General features: G+C 37.7%; 2 protein-coding genes and 1 long non-coding RNA gene across 4 annotated transcripts in view; 1 reads left to right on the top strand and 2 right to left on the bottom strand.

The window, feature by feature from the left end:
- LOC310734703 (integrin alpha-M-like) overlaps nt 1-19,661 on the top strand; it is a 266,739-nt gene that overhangs the window by 96,856 nt on the left and 150,222 nt on the right. The gene's annotated exons all lie outside the window — the stretch shown is intronic.
- Nucleotides 1-19,661, bottom strand: part of LOC310734807 — a 195,283-nt gene that overhangs the window by 35,802 nt on the left and 139,820 nt on the right. The gene's annotated exons all lie outside the window — the stretch shown is intronic.
- The window catches only part of LOC310734904 (integrin alpha-M-like), a gene marked incomplete at its 5' end in the record, with an annotated part of 37,216 nt that overhangs the window by 3,031 nt on the left and 14,524 nt on the right, over nt 1-19,661 (bottom strand). Inside the window, 16 exons of the mRNA XM_083557377.1 lie at nt 3,771-3,850; nt 4,549-4,647; nt 5,296-5,437; nt 5,563-5,636; nt 5,880-6,011; nt 6,519-6,667; nt 6,785-6,930; nt 10,210-10,341; nt 12,013-12,092; nt 12,791-12,889; nt 13,549-13,690; nt 13,813-13,886; nt 14,130-14,261; nt 14,769-14,917; nt 15,035-15,180; nt 18,460-18,593. Coding sequence (XP_083413503.1) covers nt 3,771-3,850; nt 4,549-4,647; nt 5,296-5,437; nt 5,563-5,636; nt 5,880-6,011; nt 6,519-6,667; nt 6,785-6,930; nt 10,210-10,341; nt 12,013-12,092; nt 12,791-12,889; nt 13,549-13,690; nt 13,813-13,886; nt 14,130-14,261; nt 14,769-14,917; nt 15,035-15,180; nt 18,460-18,593 — 1,910 coding nt within the window. The remainder of the gene's footprint in view (nt 1-3,770; nt 3,851-4,548; nt 4,648-5,295; nt 5,438-5,562; nt 5,637-5,879; nt 6,012-6,518; nt 6,668-6,784; nt 6,931-10,209; nt 10,342-12,012; nt 12,093-12,790; nt 12,890-13,548; nt 13,691-13,812; nt 13,887-14,129; nt 14,262-14,768; nt 14,918-15,034; nt 15,181-18,459; nt 18,594-19,661) is intronic.

The raw sequence follows: 19,661 nt of genomic DNA, 5'->3' as shown, positions 1-19,661 counted from the left end.
TACACTGAAATGGCAGATGCGTAGACTTTAAGGGTGAATAGAGCCAACCCTCTGGCGAACTGCTCTTAAAGGGAGCTCTGGATTGGAGAATGGTCACTACCACCTTGGTGAAAAGACCGGAAAGTCGGAGCCACAGTCTCTAACAATTAAAATCAATTAAGTTCAAATCATTTTTATTTGTATAGCGCTTTTAACAATGAACATTGTCTCAAAGCAGCTTTACACAGATAATCTTTCTGATAAAAATAAGCAAAAACAAGAATAAAGATGTTATTATAAGATGTTCTTTATAAGTTTAAGTTTCTCCCTGATAAGCAAGCCAGTGGCGACTGTGGTGAGAAAAAACTCCCCAAGATTAAATTTTTTAATTAATTTTTATTTGTATAGCGCTTTTAACAATGTATATTGTCTCAAAGCAGCTTTACACAGATAATGTGGTGATTCAAAGTGAATATGTTCTTTATAAGTAAGTTTGTCCCTGATAAGCAAGCCGGTGGCGACTGTGGCAAGGAAAAACTCCCCGAGATGGCATAAGGAAGAAACCGTAAGAGGAACCAGACTCAAGAGGGAACCCATCATCATCTGGGTTGCACCGAATGTTCATTTATTACAGATAAACGATGTTGCGAGGTACAGTGATGGTGAACAGAAGCAAACTGTAGTCCTGAGTCAGTGTAACAGACTGTTGGCAAAAACTACAGTCCAAATCCATCGGTGAACTATTGTGCCCCCTGACTGAGAGAGAAGATTTCTCCTGAGAGGAATCTCCCAGGGAGTGTAATGGCAACCAGCCCTAGAGGGATGGAGGTGTAAGGGAAAACCAAAGGGGACAGTGCAATGTCTCTTGAACAAGTCTACTTGAGCCCTGACGAATCTCCCCAAGATCTGCTCCAACACATGCGGGTTACACTGCCCTCAAGGAGAGCAGCTTTCCCCTGGGCCCACAGAAGGGTATGATATGGTGGTTATTTTAAGAGACCACCGAGGAGTTGTCCAAATGGACCAACATATGGTGACCTCTGAAGTCTGATAAGACTTGCTTTAAGGCTAGATGCATGGCCAGCATCTTTAGGCAATTAATGTATCACAGCAGGTTGGGCCCTCCCCACAGACCTTGGGCAGAGCTCATGGCCACTTCCCAACCTGTAATGGGACCATCCATCGTTAGCGTTACACAATGACCCAGAACTATCAACATGGGGCCCTGAGATAGGAACCCAGGATCTCTCCAGACATCTAAGGCAAGTAGGGTTTGCCACATAACCTTGATTGTATGGCGCACATTGCTTCTCTGAGAGAACTCTTAGGTTCCCACTGAAGGGGTCTCATGAGTACAAGGCCAAGTGGAACCACATTGGATGCTGCTGTTATTAAACCCAGCAATCTCTGAAACTCCTTGACAGTAAGGAACTGTACTCCTCTGACCCTCCTGACGGCCATCCGGTGGTTCTCTGCAATGGAGAAAGCACATTCTTTTTGCTGTTTAGCAGTAGCCCCAGTCTCTTCAGGTAAATGAGAACAACATTTCTGCTAAGTGCTCCTATTGAGCTAATATCAAACAATCTTTAATACAGTTTAAGATGCAGATGCCCAGAAGTCTCAGGGGACCAGAGCTGCATCTAGAACTTTGTGAAGGTGCGGGGTGAAAGGGCAAGACCAAATGGAAGGACCCAGTATTGGTAAGCTTTGGCCCCGAAAGCGAACCTCAGGAAGTGGTCTGAAATTGTCCTGAGAGAAGGAAGGATGGATACATGAAAATATGCATCCTTCAGATCTATTGTGACAAACCAGTCCTCAGATCTGATTTGACACGACCTGCTTGAGGGTCAGCATCTTGAACCTGAGCCTCATTAGTGAGTGGTTCAGCTGACATAGATCTAGAATAGGATGCTACCTTCCCGTCCTTTTTGGGAACTATGAAGTACCGGCTGTAGAACCCGGACTTTGTCTGATGAAGGGACCACCTCGATGGCCTTCTTCGTCAAGAGAGTGTCTACCTCTTGTTCCATGACCAGAGCCTGCTCAGGTCCCATTAATGTAGGACGCACCCCATCGAATCATGGTAGACGAGACCCGAACTGAATCGTAAAACCTATGTCTACAGTAGGCAGGGCCAGATGTGTGCTCACTGGAGCTGGCTGTGTCCTGAAGCACTGATCATAGCAGGGTTAATGAACCAGGTCCCTGGGGGTGCCGGGGTGGGGCGGGAACCATGTGATGATGTGCACCATGCCCTTTCCCGGCGGAATCCCCAGAACCTCACACATCAGGACTTCTTGGCTGAAGCCCTCTTATTGAAAATGTAAAGTGAAGGGAGGTGCTGGGTTGTTCCTGGGACTGCACCTGCCAAGCAGCCCCATGAGTGTGAGGTTTGGAGCAACCGCTGGAATGCTGGTGACTATTTCTTGGCCTCTTGAAACCTCTCGACAACTGTATTTATGGAACCGCCTAAGAAGCCACTAGTGGGGCGTCGAGCAGCACGGCCCTGTCCCTGTCAGAAAAATCCAATAGGGTGAGCCATGCCTCTCGGTGGAGACTAGGATGGCCAAAGAACAGCCAAAGCCCACAACAGTCTTTTTTGTGGCCCTAAGAGCCTGGACTTCCTGGCTGCCTGAGATGCCCCCCACATCTAGCTCTCACAGCAGGTCAGTCTAACACCGCCATGGAGCGTCTCTTCAACTCAGGGCACCACCCTGTAACCACACTCTTTTAGTCCACATATGTTGAAGTACAATGAAGACACCTCTGTCTGCAGGTCTGGAAATTACGGCATACCTGGACATGGATGTTGTGAGGTAGGTCTCAGAAAACTCTAGTAAAATTTACTGGACGGAGCAGCTTTCTGCTCATTGCCCCACCAAACTTGTTATAACTTAGCCACACCATGAGTCGCAACCACTATAAGCTCCTTGAACTCTGGCTTGCAGAGTGTAGCCCCCCTTCTCCAAGGAAGAGAATCGGAGCTAAAAGCTCTCATCGCAAGGGGGAGATACTGCCGAAAGGCATGCTTCCGATGCTTGCAACTGAGTGCTGGACCATGCAGGTGAGGCAGGAGAAAGAGACAAGCCCGTCTCGAAACCGTCTCCCAGACCCACATATTAAGTGTGCAACTTGCTAGTCATCTGCCCACATTTCACTTTCTCACACTGTAAGATTGACCCTGGGTGCTGACTTTCAAATCAAATGCCATTATTCATATTTTGTTTCCTTTATGTTGGATGTCTAAATATTAAGAATTTTTTTTTACAAATAATAATTAATAATTTATCATTAATATTGATGTGCACAAGTAGGGTGCATAATCAGGTATAAAGGGGTGCATTGTGACTTTTTTTTTTTTACAAATATTTCTTTCTATCTTTCGGCTTCTCCCGTTAGGGGTCGCCACAGCGGATCCTCTGCACGTTTGATTTGGCATATGTTTTACGCTGGATGCCCTTCCTAACGCAACCCTCCCCAAATTTATCCGGGCTTTGGACCGGCACTGAGAGTGGCTGGGGCTGGTTCCCTGACCGGGAATCGAACCCGGGTCGCAACAGTGAGAGCGCTGCATCTTAACCACTAGACCACCAGGGGACCCTTTTTTATAAACTATCAAAATAGATAAATCCATTCTGAACAAACAAACAAAAATCTAAACTAAAAAATTGAATTGTGTAATAAATCTTGTATTTGGAATGTTTCTCTTTAGACATTAGAAATGTCCTGTATTTTAAGACACCAATGCAATCTATCAAGTAAAATGTACTGGTTAATATATAAGAACAAACCTGGAAGCAGTTGCATTGATCGTGATTTTTCCTTCGAAGTTACTGTCTTTGTTTATGTTATACATAACATCAAATACAGCCTACAGAGGTGATACAGTAAGTGAGAGATCGCATAATTTTTCAAAAGATACCACAAAGAAAAAAAGATTATCTTAAACCTAATATCTAAATTTAGAAATGTATTAATGTATTAAACAACCTTGACTTGTTTTTCATGAATTCTACAACCCCAGTTCAAAAAAAGTTGGGACAATATGTGAAATTTGCAAATCTTATAAATCCATATTCTATTCACAATAAAACAAACAAACAAAAAAACAAACAAAAAAACATATCAAATGTTTAAACTGAGAATATGAATCATTTTATGGAAAAAAATAAGGTTGCAACAATTGTCAAATAAAGTTGGAGAGGACCTGTTGTCATTTACCCTATAATGTTTTACCTGTTATAGGTTACAGTTTAACCTATACCAGTTTAATTTTAATAACACTCACTTTTTATAGATTTTTGTTGCACCATCCCAACTTATTTATTTCTTACAATGGAACATTTATCTTATAATGGTCCATTTATACATTTTCATTTACATTTTATTTACATTTTACACAGCATCCCAACTTTTTGTAATTGGGGTTGCATTATTTATCCATCCAATAATCCCAAACTTACACTACTTACACTCATCTATGTCTTAGACAAATCTTGAAACTCATAACTACTATTTACCTTATTACCTATAATCAAAATTTCAATTAGAAACTTTATTTGGACTCACCAAATCATTTTTTTTGAAGATGGGTTTACTGATGTAACAAGTAGTCTCCCCCAAGACAGCTTTTTCTTCACTGTCCACAGATACACACTCCAATCTGCCCTGCTCAGAGAGAAACCAAGATAGACATATTTTTTCATTTGCTGCTCAGAGTCCAGTCTAAACATTTATCCGTCCATCCATGCAATCATCTTCTATCCCACTTATTCTATACATGGTTTATAAGGAAGTCTGGACTCTCAGAGACTTAAGAGGACAAATTGTTTTTGAAAGCCACTTTTATACAATCCTTAATGGCACATTCATTAGATCAGTATAAATACTTTTTTTTTTTTTTTTTTTTTTTTATAAAAAAGTGTTATTTTTAGTTTACTGTATTATATACTGTTCCTTGCCTTTTGCATCATTTTTGCTTTTTGAATATAATTCAGCTGATCAATGGTTTGTTTAGCAAAGTTATGTATACTTTTACTCAAGTATGCTTTTCATATACTTTTTCCACCTCTGTAGACTAGACATGATGTGTGTGTGTGTGTGTGTGTGTGTGTGTGTGTGTGTGTGTGTGTGTGTGTGTGTGTGTGTGTGTGTGCGTTTATAGTTATGTCCTTCAATACAGGCAAATCTAAACACGGAATGATACCTGCTGCACCATGTGTGCAATTTCGATAATCATGCCTAATTATACAGATATTCTCCAACTCCACTATAAATAAGACCCAAAACATATCATTCTGTACTTCAGACACTTGCCTGTTTAGTGGTGAATCGTCTGAAGGAAAGTCCAAATGGGTATTTGAGAACGACTTGACTGTTATAGGAGTTTTCCCCTCTGTTCTGTATGAAAACTGTCACATTCATCTCCTGCATTATTCCAACCTCTATAACTGAGTGTCTGAAAAAGTAAAAGAAAAAAATGAAACACAATGTAATAACCGACACGTCAGGATTCTGATGAGTTTTTCTGCTAATCATTTAGTCCAATGTTTTCCCTTTATTGGTTTTCCCCAATCATCCTACCCAGAAAAGTTAAAATCCACTTTGAGATTATCGATGCAGACATTATCGGTTCCACAGTTTATTTCAAAATCCAGCTGAGAAAATAGTTCACAAAGTGATGTCATGTGCACAGTCTAACGTTTCCATTATTCATATAAAAAACTACAAAAAAAACAGAACTGATAACTGTATGTACATATATAATAATGTGCAAATAAACGTGATGTGTAATTATTGACAATGCTTTTGACACATTTTGAAGTAATAAGAAGAAAATAAGAAAAAAAATTATACTGCTTTAGTTCTAATCTGCAAATCTGTACATTATAACAACTTACGTTATAATCCGAGGTGTACTTTACAGTAGGAGGGAGCATCGGACGTAAATTGCCTAATCTTTGACTGGGGAGACCCTCAAATGTATACACTAACTCATTAATTATTGGATTTAGTGCATCATTAGGGCAGGCCTGTAAAAGAACAAGGAAACAAAAAGATTGAATGACAAAGTGAAAATATTTACAATATGAAGATATGCCCTTATTGTATATGAACATGAGTAGAAAACTGATTTCCTTTTGTTTTTGTAGTAGAGCAAAACATAAGGAACTACTATAAATTACACATGAAATGTTGTAGAACTCTGGGGAAGATGTAGAATGATCTAAAACTACAAATTTTAGACAAATAAAAATTACATTTTTTGCTGCCAGTGTCTCAAAATGTTCCAATTTATTGCTTCCCTAAATCATAATGATTATTTATTATGCCTCCATTATTTTTATGTTAACACAAAAATGAAGAATATACTTATCAATATACAGTAGGTGTAATGTAATAACAAATATAGGAGCAATTTAATAATATTTTTATAAAACTAGCCTGTTTTATGTCATTCAACAAAACCCCCATTTTAGATTAAATGTGTGCACATAAATACACTTTTATAAAGTATTTAAAAGGAGCATTTCAAATACCTCTATAAAAAAACTAAGTTCATCGCACTTTTCCTGCAGCGACACAGATATCATGCGAGAGAGATCATGGATATTCTCTGAAAAGTAGGCCCGGTAGCTTTGTTGTTTGGCATCAAGTTTTATGGTATAGTTTATATTTGCATTCAAGTCTAAATAAATAGAAATAACAACAATCATACATTTTCTGAAGACAAACATACCTTGTTATTTTGTTGGTGCAGTCATTGGCTATTGCATTAAATAGATATAAGAATAGACATGAAAACCTGATTGGGAAAATTTTTTTAATCTATTCATGGTGAAACACAATTTTAGGGTGTTTTTCAAAGGACTGGTACAGTCAGTGTCTCTGGTGGGGATTTTGGACGGGCTGTAGGTTAGGGTGTTCCGCAAATCCACGATGGGTCTCGATCTGAGCAAAACAACATACAATAGAAATAAAACATTGAACAAAGCATTTTAACTTATTGTGTTGCAATACTAAATCTGAAATGGACTTAATTGGGATTTTGAGCTACGTCATTGACAAAATCGACACAAAACACACAAAATATTTAGACTAAGAGCTAAAATCTAATTTATAAATATAGGTTCTGTCCTAGTGCCGGGCTGAAACTGTGCAGTTTTGCCTACAAATTGATAGTCTGATACAAATTTAAAAAATACTTAAAGATTCCTATAATCTGAGGTTAAAATCTGTAGTCTTTAATCGCTGGTTTGTAAACTGACAGCCAATGAATGGCCATTGTGCAATTTTCTTTTTCTCTGCTAAAATTCTGGGAGTGTCAGAAGATTTTACAATGCAATGTAACTTCTTTTATGACAACTGTTAAACCAAGAACCATTGCACAATCAGCGCGACAAATACAAACCACTTCAAGGAAAATGTGGAGGTGAACAGTACAGCAAAAAGGGAAACATACATATGGTCACATACACACTGAAGCAGTTCACAAAAAAATAAAAATAAAACATGAATATGTAAGAATTATTGTAAGAATTTGGGGATTTTACAAAGAACCATGAGCAAACATACACTATATTTCCAAAAGTACTGGGTCACCCGGTCAAAAGTATGATATGTGATTTGTGAGCATTGCATTCCACATTTAATCCCAATTTGCTCTTATAATTCCATTCACTCTTCTGGGAAGATGTTCCACTAAATTTTTGAGGATATTTGTGTTCATCAGCCACAAGGGTATTATGAAAGACCTGGGGTGCAATCAGCATTCACAATCATCCCAAAGGTGTTCAGTAAGGATAAGATCAGAGCTCTATAGCAGGCCACTCAAGATCTTCCTCTCCACAGCATGTAAACCATATCTTCAAGGAGCTCACTTTGTGCACAGGGACATTGTCATGCTGGAACAGGTTTGGGTTTCCAAGTTTAAGTTAATGCAAAATTGTATTATAGCGCATCGGACGTCTTTAGATGTCCAGCATGACAATGCCCCTGTGCACAAAGTGTATGTACAGTGGGTACGGAAAGTATTCAGACCCCGTTAAATTTTTCACTCTTTGTTATATTGCAGCCATTTGCTAAAATCATTTAAGTTCATTTCTTTTCCTCATGAATGTACACATAGCACCCCATACTGACAGAAAAACACAGAATTGTTGACCTTTTTGCAGATTTATTAAAAAAGAAAAACTGAAATATCACATGGTCCTAAGTATTCAGACCCTTTGCTGTGACACTCATATATTTAACTCAGGTGCTCTCCATTTCTTCTGATCATCCTTGAGATGGTTCTACACCTTCATTTGAGTCCAGAAATTTTTGATTATACTGATTGGACTTGATTAGGAAAGCCACACACCTGTTTATATAAGACCTTACAGATCACAATGCATGTCAGAGCAAATGAGAATCATTAAGGTCAAAGGAACTGCCTGAAGAGCTCAGAGACAGAATTGTGGCAAGGCACAGATCTGGCCAAGGTTTCAAAAATTTTTTTGCTGCACTTAAGGTTCCTAAGAGCACAGTGGCCTCCATAATCCTCAAATGGAAGACGTTTGGGACGACCAGAACCATTCCTAGAGCTGGCCGACCGGCCAAACTGAGCTATCGGGGGAGAAGAGCCTTGGTGAGAGAGGTAAAGAAGAACCCAAAGATCACTGTGGCTGAGCTCCAGAGATGCAGTCGGGAGATGGGAGAAAGTTGTAGAAAGTCAACCATCACTGCAGCCCTTCACCAGTGGGGCTTTATAGCAGAGTGGCCCGACGGAAGCCTCTCCTCAGTGCAGGACACATGGAAAACCCGCATGGAGTTCTCCAAGATGGTGAGAAATAAGATTCTCTGGTCTGATGAGACCAAGATAGAACTTTTTGGCCTTAATTCTAAGCGGTATGTGTGGAGAAAACCAGGCACTGCTCATCACCTGTCCAGTACAGTCTCAACAATGAAGCATGGTGGTGGCAGCATCATGCTGTGGGGGTGTTTTTCAGCTGCAGGGACAGGACGACTGGTTGCAATCAAGGGAAAGATAAATGCGGCTAAGCACAGGGATATCCTGGACGAAAACCTTCTCCAGAGTGCTTTGGACCTCAGACTGGGCTGAAGGTTTACCTTCCAACAAGACAATGACCCTAAGCACACAGCTAAAATAACGAAGTAGTGGCAACTCCGTGACTGTTCTTGAATGGCCCAGCCAGAGCAATGACTTAAACCCAATTGAGCATCTCTGGAGAGACCTAAAAATAGCTGTCCACCAACGTTTACCGTCCAATTTGACAGAACTGGAGAGGATCTGCAAGGAGGAATGGCAGAGGATCCCTGAATCCAGGTGTGAAAAACTTGTGGCAGCCTTCCCAAAAAGACTCATGGCTGTATTAGATCAAAAGGGAGCTTCTACTAAATACTGAGCAAAGGGTCTGAATACTTAGGACCATGTGATATTTTAGTTTTTCTTTTTTAATAAATCTGCAACAGTGTCAACAATTCTGTGTTTTTCTGTCAATATAGGGTGCTATGTGTACATTCATGAGGAAAAGAAATGAACTTAAATGATTTTAGCAAATGGCTGCAAAATAAAAAAGAGTGAAAAATTTAAGGGGGTCTGAATACTTTCCGTACCCACTGTATATATATATATATATATATATATATATATATATATATATATATATATATATATATATATATATATACACACACACACACACACACACACACACACACACACACACACACACACACACACACACATATATATATATATATATATATATATATATATATATATATATATATATATATATATATATATATATATATATATATATAGATCACCCATAGAGTCTCATAAGCCTCATAAGCTAAGTAAATGTTACAATGTGGTACTATGTGAATGAAGTACCAGAAATTTCTGTAATATTTGCATATTGACATGGACTTAAATGGGATTTGTATCAGTAATTTTCCTTTATTTTGCTAATATATATATATATATATATATATATATATATATATATATATATATATATATATGCTACACAGCTGTTGCTAATATTTGTGTTAATAACTCTCTAATCAGTGGACTACGAATGTTACGAACTACGAATAGTTTTTGGTTTGCAGCATGTTTTTAAACCCATTAGTAAAAACTGCTGCTGCTGCTGCTGCTGCTGCTGCTGATAATCTCGCACCAGCATCACACCAACTATTGTGAGATCCAAAACACCAGACCTTAAAAGTGTGACTGCTCCTTTGGAACCAACAGCGAGATCTGGCAGCTGGTCTTGACTGTGGTCCAAAGAGGACTGACTCAGAGAAATACCAAAATATTGCAGCCCGGAGCGTACAGACGAGCCACTGATTCTCTGTCAGTAGAGAGACACAAAACAGAATTAATCTTGAATGAGTGAACATAAATTCCTTTGACTGTTGTAAATTTTGGTATCGTTTACATTATCTGCTAAATGTCGATAACGATAAACTAGGAAAAATTAAACAGGTAATGTGGAATTGTGCAGAGAAACATTAAATAAAATACAAGAAGATATAAAGGGACCAAAAATGCTAAATCATCTGCATAACCCAGTCCCTGAGTTGAGTTGTTTGGGTCCTTGTGCTAGAGCCTAAAAATAAAATAAAATATATACACATTATATATATATATATTTCTTGGCCTCTTGAAACCTCTCGACAACTGTATTTATGGAACCGCCTAAGAAGCCACTAGTGGGGCGTCGACCAGCACGGCCCTGTCCCTGTCAGAAAAATCCAATAGGGTGAGCCATGCCTCTCGGTGGAGACTAGGATGGCCAAAGAACAGCCAAAGCCCACAACAGTCTTTTTTGTGGCCCTAAGAGCCTGGACTTCCTGGCTGCCTGAGATGCCCCCCACATCTAGCTCTCACAGCAGGTCAGTCTAACACCGCCATGGAGCGTCTCTTCAACTCAGGGCACCACCCTGTAACCACACTCTTTTAGTCCACATATGTTGAAGTACAATGAAGACACCTCTGTCTGCAGGTCTGGAAATTACGGCATACCTGGACATGGATGTTGTGAGGTAGGTCTCAGAAAACTCTAGTAAAATTTACTGGACGGAGCAGCTTTCTGCTCATTGCCCCACCAAACTTGTTATAACTTAGCCACACCATGAGTCGCAACCACTATAAGCTCCTTGAACTCTGGCTTGCAGAGTGTAGCCCCCCTTCTCCAAGGAAGAGAATCGGAGCTAAAAGCTCTCATCGCAAGGGGGAGATACTGCCGAAAGGCATGCTTCCGATGCTTGCAACTGAGTGCTGGACCATGCAGGTGAGGCAGGAGAAAGAGACAAGCCCGTCTCGAAACCGTCTCCCAGACCCACATATTAAGTGTGCAACTTGCTAGTCATCTGCCCACATTTCACTTTCTCACACTGTAAGATTGACCCTGGGTGCTGACTTTCAAATCAAATGCCATTATTCATATTTTGTTTCCTTTATGTTGGATGTCTAAATATTAAGAATTTTTTTTTACAAATAATAATTAATAATTTATCATTAATATTGATGTGCACAAGTAGGGTGCATAATCAGGTATAAAGGGGTGCATTGTGACTTTTTTTTTTTTACAAATATTTCTTTCTATCTTTCGGCTTCTCCCGTTAGGGGTCGCCACAGCGGATCCTCTGCACGTTTGATTTGGCATATGTTTTACGCTGGATGCCCTTCCTAACGCAACCCTCCCCAAATTTATCCGGGCTTTGGACCGGCACTGAGAGTGGCTGGGGCTGGTTCCCTGACCGGGAATCGAACCCGGGTCGCAACAGTGAGAGCGCTGCATCTTAACCACTAGACCACCAGGGGACCCTTTTTTATAAACTATCAAAATAGATAAATCCATTCTGAACAAACAAACAAAAATCTAAACTAAAAAATTGAATTGTGTAATAAATCTTGTATTTGGAATGTTTCTCTTTAGACATTAGAAATGTCCTGTATTTTAAGACACCAATGCAATCTATCAAGTAAAATGTACTGGTTAATATATAAGAACAAACCTGGAAGCAGTTGCATTGATCGTGATTTTTCCTTCGAAGTTACTGTCTTTGTTTATGTTATACATAACATCAAATACAGCCTACAGAGGTGATACAGTAAGTGAGAGATCGCATAATTTTTCAAAAGATACCACAAAGAAAAAAAGATTATCTTAAACCTAATATCTAAATTTAGAAATGTATTAATGTATTAAACAACCTTGACTTGTTTTTCATGAATTCTACAACCCCAGTTCAAAAAAAGTTGGGACAATATGTGAAATTTGCAAATCTTATAAATCCATATTCTATTCACAATAAAACAAACAAACAAAAAAACAAACAAAAAAACATATCAAATGTTTAAACTGAGAATATGAATCATTTTATGGAAAAAAATAAGGTTGCAACAATTGTCAAATAAAGTTGGAGAGGACCTGTTGTCATTTACCCTATAATGTTTTACCTGTTATAGGTTACAGTTTAACCTATACCAGTTTAATTTTAATAACACTCACTTTTTATAGATTTTTGTTGCACCATCCCAACTTATTTATTTCTTACAATGGAACATTTATCTTATAATGGTCCATTTATACATTTTCATTTACATTTTATTTACATTTTACACAGCATCCCAACTTTTTGTAATTGGGGTTGCATTATTTATCCATCCAATAATCCCAAACTTACACTACTTACACTCATCTATGTCTTAGACAAATCTTGAAACTCATAACTACTATTTACCTTATTACCTATAATCAAAATTTCAATTAGAAACTTTATTTGGACTCACCAAATCATTTTTTTTGAAGATGGGTTTACTGATGTAACAAGTAGTCTCCCCCAAGACAGCTTTTTCTTCACTGTCCACAGATACACACTCCAATCTGCCCTGCTCAGAGAGAAACCAAGATAGACATATTTTTTCATTTGCTGCTCAGAGTCCAGTCTAAACATTTATCCGTCCATCCATGCAATCATCTTCTATCCCACTTATTCTATACATGGTTTATAAGGAAGTCTGGACTCTCAGAGACTTAAGAGGACAAATTGTTTTTGAAAGCCACTTTTATACAATCCTTAATGGCACATTCATTAGATCAGTATAAATACTTTTTTTTTTTTTTTTTTTTTTTTTATAAAAAAGTGTTATTTTTAGTTTACTGTATTATATACTGTTCCTTGCCTTTTGCATCATTTTTGCTTTTTGAATATAATTCAGCTGATCAATGGTTTGTTTAGCAAAGTTATGTATACTTTTACTCAAGTATGCTTTTCATATACTTTTTCCACCTCTGTAGACTAGACATGATGTGTGTGTGTGTGTGTGTGTGTGTGTGTGTGTGTGTGTGTGTGTGTGTGTGTGTGTGTGTGTGTGTGTGTGTGTGTGCGTTTATAGTTATGTCCTTCAATACAGGCAAATCTAAACACGGAATGATACCTGCTGCACCATGTGTGCAATTTCGATAATCATGCCTAATTATACAGATATTCTCCAACTCCACTATAAATAAGACCCAAAACATATCATTCTGTACTTCAGACACTTGCCTGTTTAGTGGTGAATCGTCTGAAGGAAAGTCCAAATGGGTATTTGAGAACGACTTGACTGTTATAGGAGTTTTCCCCTCTGTTCTGTATGAAAACTGTCACATTCATCTCCTGCATTATTCCAACCTCTATAACTGAGTGTCTGAAAAAGTAAAAGAAAAAAATGAAACACAATGTAATAACCGACACGTCATTCTGATGAGTTTTTCTGCTAATCATTTAGTCCAATGTTTTCCCTTTATTGGTTTTCCCCAATCATCCTACCCAGAAAAGTTAAAATCCACTTTGAGATTATCGATGCAGACATTATCGGTTCCACAGTTTATTTCAAAATCCAGCTGAGAAAATAGTTCACAAAGTGATGTCATGTGCACAGTCTAACGTTTCCATTATTCATATAAAAAACTACAAAAAAAACAGAACTGATAACTGTATGTACATATATAATAATGTGCAAATAAACGTGATGTGTAATTATTGACAATGCTTTTGACACATTTTGAAGTAATAAGAAGAAAATAAGAAAAAAAATTATACTGCTTTAGTTCTAATCTGCAAATCTGTACATTATAACAACTTACGTTATAATCCGAGGTGTACTTTACAGTAGGAGGGAGCATCGGACGTAAATTGCCTAATCTTTGACTGGGGAGACCCTCAAATGTATACACTAACTCATTAATTATTGGATTTAGTGCATCATTAGGGCAGGCCTGTAAAAGAACAAGGAAACAAAAAGATTGAATGACAAAGTGAAAATATTTACAATATGAAGATATGCCCTTATTGTATATGAACATGAGTAGAAAACTGATTTCCTTTTGTTTTTGTAGTAGAGCAAAACATAAGGAACTACTATAAATTACACATGAAATGTTGTAGAACTCTGGGGAAGATGTAGAATGATCTAAAACTACAAATTTTAGACAAATAAAAATTACATTTTTTGCTGCCAGTGTCTCAAAATGTTCCAATTTATTGCTTCCCTAAATCATAATGATTATTTATTATGCCTCCATTATTTTTATGTTAACACAAAAATGAAGAATATACTTATCAATATACAGTAGGTGTAATGTAATAACAAATATAGGAGCAATTTAATAATATTTTTATAAAACTAGCCTGTTTTATGTCATTCAACAAAACCCCCATTTTAGATTAAATGTGTGCACATAAATACACTTTTATAAAGTATTTAAAAGGAGCATTTCAAATACCTCTATAAAAAAACTAAGTTCATCGCACTTTTCCTGCAGCGACACAGATATCATGCGAGAGAGATCATGGATATTCTCTGAAAAGTAGGCCCGGTAGCTTTGTTGTTTGGCATCAAGTTTTATGGTATAGTTTATATTTGCATTCAAGTCTAAATAAATAGAAATAACAACAATCATACATTTTCTGAAGACAAACATACCTTGTTATTTTGTTGGTGCAGTCATTGGCTATTGCATTAAATAGATATAAGAATAGACATGAAAACCTGATTGGGAAAATTTTTTTAATCTATTCATGGTGAAACACAATTTTAGGGTGTTTTTCAAAGGACTGGTACAGTCAGTGTCTCTGGTGGGGATTTTGGACGGGCTGTAGGTTAGGGTGTTCCGCAAATCCACGATGGGTCTCGATCTGAGCAAAACAACATACAATAGAAATAAAACATTGAACAAAGCATTTTAACTTATTGTGTTGCAATACTAAATCTGAAATGGACTTAATTGGGATTTTGAGCTACGTCATTGACAAAATCGACACAAAACACACAAAATATTTAGACTAAGAGCTAAAATCTAATTTATAAATATAGGTTCTGTCCTAGTGCCGGGCTGAAACTGTGCAGTTTTGCCTACAAATTGATAGTCTGATACAAATTTAAAAAATACTTAAAGATTCCTATAATCTGAGGTTAAAATCTGTAGTCTTTAATCGCTGGTTTGTAAACTGACAGCCAATGAATGGCCATTGTGCAATTTTCTTTTTCTCTGCTAAAATTCTGGGAGTGTCAGAAGATTTTACAATGCAATGTAACTTCTTTTATGACAACTGTTAAACCAAGAACCATTGCACAATCAGCGCGACAAATACAAACCACTTCAAGGAAAATGTGGAGGTGAACAGTACAGCAAAAAGGGAAACATACATATGGTCACATACACACTGAAGCAGTTCACAAAAAAATAAAAATAAAACATGAATATGTAAGAATTATTGTAAGAATTTGGGGATTTTACAAAGAACCATGAGCAAACATACACTATATTTCCAAAAGTACTGGGTCACCCGGTCAAAAGTATGATATGTGATTTGTGAGCATTGCATTCCACATTTAATCCCAATTTGCTCTTATAATTCCATTCACTCTTCTGGGAAGATGTTCCACTAAATTTTTGAGGATATTTGTGTTCATCAGCCACAAGGGTATTATGAAAGACCTGGGGTGCAATCAGCATTCACAATCATCCCAAAGGTGTTCAGTAAGGATAAGATCAGAGCTCTATAGCAGGCCACTCAAGATCTTCCTCTCCACAGCATGTAAACCATATCTTCAAGGAGCTCACTTTGTGCACAGGGACATTGTCATGCTGGAACAGGTTTGGGTTTCCAAGTTTAAGTTAATGCAAAATTGTATTATAGCGCATCGGACGTCTTTAGATGTCCAGCATGACAATGCCCCTGTGCACAAAGTGTATGTACAGTGGGTACGGAAAGTATTCAGACCCCGTTAAATTTTTCACTCTTTGTTATATTGCAGCCATTTGCTAAAATCATTTAAGTTCATTTCTTTTCCTCATGAATGTACACATAGCACCCCATACTGACAGAAAAACACAGAATTGTTGACCTTTTTGCAGATTTATTAAAAAAGAAAAACTGAAATATCACATGGTCCTAAGTATTCAGACCCTTTGCTGTGACACTCATATATTTAACTCAGGTGCTCTCCATTTCTTCTGATCATCCTTGAGATGGTTCTACACCTTCATTTGAGTCCAGAAATTTTTGATTATACTGATTGGACTTGATTAGGAAAGCCACACACCTGTTTATATAAGACCTTACAGATCACAATGCATGTCAGAGCAAATGAGAATCATTAAGGTCAAAGGAACTGCCTGAAGAGCTCAGAGACAGAATTGTGGCAAGGCACAGATCTGGCCAAGGTTTCAAAAATTTTTTTGCTGCACTTAAGGTTCCTAAGAGCACAGTGGCCTCCATAATCCTCAAATGGAAGACGTTTGGGACGACCAGAACCATTCCTAGAGCTGGCCGACCGGCCAAACTGAGCTATCGGGGGAGAAGAGCCTTGGTGAGAGAGGTAAAGAAGAACCCAAAGATCACTGTGGCTGAGCTCCAGAGATGCAGTCGGGAGATGGGAGAAAGTTGTAGAAAGTCAACCATCACTGCAGCCCTTCACCAGTGGGGCTTTATAGCAGAGTGGCCCGACGGAAGCCTCTCCTCAGTGCAGGACACATGGAAAACCCGCATGGAGTTCTCCAAGATGGTGAGAAATAAGATTCTCTGGTCTGATGAGACCAAGATAGAACTTTTTGGCCTTAATTCTAAGCGGTATGTGTGGAGAAAACCAGGCACTGCTCATCACCTGTCCAGTACAGTCTCAACAATGAAGCATGGTGGTGGCAGCATCATGCTGTGGGGGTGTTTTTCAGCTGCAGGGACAGGACGACTGGTTGCAATCAAGGGAAAGATAAATGCGGCTAAGCACAGGGATATCCTGGACGAAAACCTTCTCCAGAGTGCTTTGGACCTCAGACTGGGCTGAAGGTTTACCTTCCAACAAGACAATGACCCTAAGCACACAGCTAAAATAACGAAGTAGTGGCAACTCCGTGACTGTTCTTGAATGGCCCAGCCAGAGCAATGACTTAAACCCAATTGAGCATCTCTGGAGAGACCTAAAAATAGCTGTCCACCAACGTTTACCGTCCAATTTGACAGAACTGGAGAGGATCTGCAAGGAGGAATGGCAGAGGATCCCTGAATCCAGGTGTGAAAAACTTGTGGCAGCCTTCCCAAAAAGACTCATGGCTGTATTAGATCAAAAGGGAGCTTCTACTAAATACTGAGCAAAGGGTCTGAATACTTAGGACCATGTGATATTTTAGTTTTTCTTTTTTAATAAATCTGCAACAGTGTCAACAATTCTGTGTTTTTCTGTCAATATAGGGTGCTATGTGTACATTCATGAGGAAAAGAAATGAACTTAAATGATTTTAGCAAATGGCTGCAAAATAAAAAAGAGTGAAAAATTTAAGGGGGTCTGAATACTTTCCGTACCCACTGTATATATATATATATATATATATATATATATATATATATATATATATATATATATATATATATATATATACACACACACACACACACACACACACACACACACACACACACACACACACACACACATATATATATATATATATATATATATATATATATATATATATATATATATATATATATATATATATATATATAGATCACCCATAGAGTCTCATAAGCCTCATAAGCTAAGTAAATGTTACAATGTGGTACTATGTGAATGAAGTACCAGAAATTTCTGTAATATTTGCATATTGACATGGACTTAAATGGGATTTGTATCAGTAATTTTCCTTTATTTTGCTAATATATATATATATATATATATATATATATATATATATATATATATATATATATATATATGCTACACAGCTGTTGCTAATATTTGTGTTAATAACTCTCTAATCAGTGGACTACGAATGTTACGAACTACGAATAGTTTTTGGTTTGCAGCATGTTTTTAAACCCATTAGTAAAAACTGCTGCTGCTGCTGCTGCTGCTGCTGCTGATAATCTCGCACCAGCATCACACCAACTATTGTGAGATCCAAAACACCAGACCTTAAAAGTGTGACTGCTCCTTTGGAACCAACAGCGAGATCTGGCAGCTGGTCTTGACTGTGGTCCAAAGAGGACTGACTCAGAGAAATACCAAAATATTGCAGCCCGGAGCGTACAGACGAGCCACTGATTCTCTGTCAGTAGAGAGACACAAAACAGAATTAATCTTGAATGAGTGAACATAAATTCCTTTGACTGTTGTAAATTTTGGTATCGTTTACATTATCTGCTAAATGTCGATAACGATAAACTAGGAAAAATTAAACAGGTAATGTGGAATTGTGCAGAGAAACATTAAATAAAATACAAGAAGATATAAAGGGACCAAAAATGCTAAATCATCTGCATAACCCAGTCCCTGAGTTGAGTTGTTTGGGTCCTTGTGCTAGAGCCTAAAAATAAAATAAAATATATACACATTATATATATATATATATATATATATATATATATATATATATATATATATATATATATATATATATATATATATATATATATATACACACACACACACACACACACACACAACAGCTCAAAATAGCAGGATTGGTATTGCCTTGAAGAGCATGGTACACCTAGCGGGACCCATCCCCAGGTCTACTTTCTCCTTTCTGTATGACTTATACACCAGTTGATGCAGTACCAAAGCTTAATGAAATCAACACAGATTTATCTATTAAATTAGACACTAATGAGACACTCCTGTGAAATGCACAATCTAAGAAGGAACATGCCAGGTTTTCATTTCCTTCACTGCAAGTTATGAGGTAAGATATGAGGCAAGTTATGAGGTGTTATCAAAAGGTTTCAAGACTAGCTCTGTTCGCAAGAAAGTATTTATTTATCTACGTTTACACACTATAACCTTCAAAATAGTCCCCTTGCACAGCAATACAGCACTGGATCTCTGTAGTGGTGTCAAAACAGTGACCTCTAAACTGGATCTTCATCTTCGTGAAAAAAGGCAAACTCTGCAGGAGCCAAATCTGGCAAGTAGGGTGGTTGCAGAAGTGAGATCAAGCAAAATTTTCTTTGACTTTCATGAAGTGAAAGTTGAGCGGGGGTTGAGCTCCATTTTTAAATTGTCAATGACCCTTGTTTATAGCATTCTACAAATAAAAAAGGACTTAAATTGAATACTTTTATATGAATTGGCATGGTTTTATAACAAATATAATCACATGCATCCGCAACACTCT

Source organism: Silurus aristotelis (genome assembly GCF_946808225.1).
Source record: "Silurus aristotelis genome assembly, chromosome: 12".
NCBI classification, from domain to species: Eukaryota; Metazoa; Chordata; class Actinopteri; order Siluriformes; family Siluridae; genus Silurus; species Silurus aristotelis.
The sequence above is the reverse complement of the archived record's forward strand: the minus strand, read 5'-3'. Positions and strand labels throughout refer to the sequence as shown.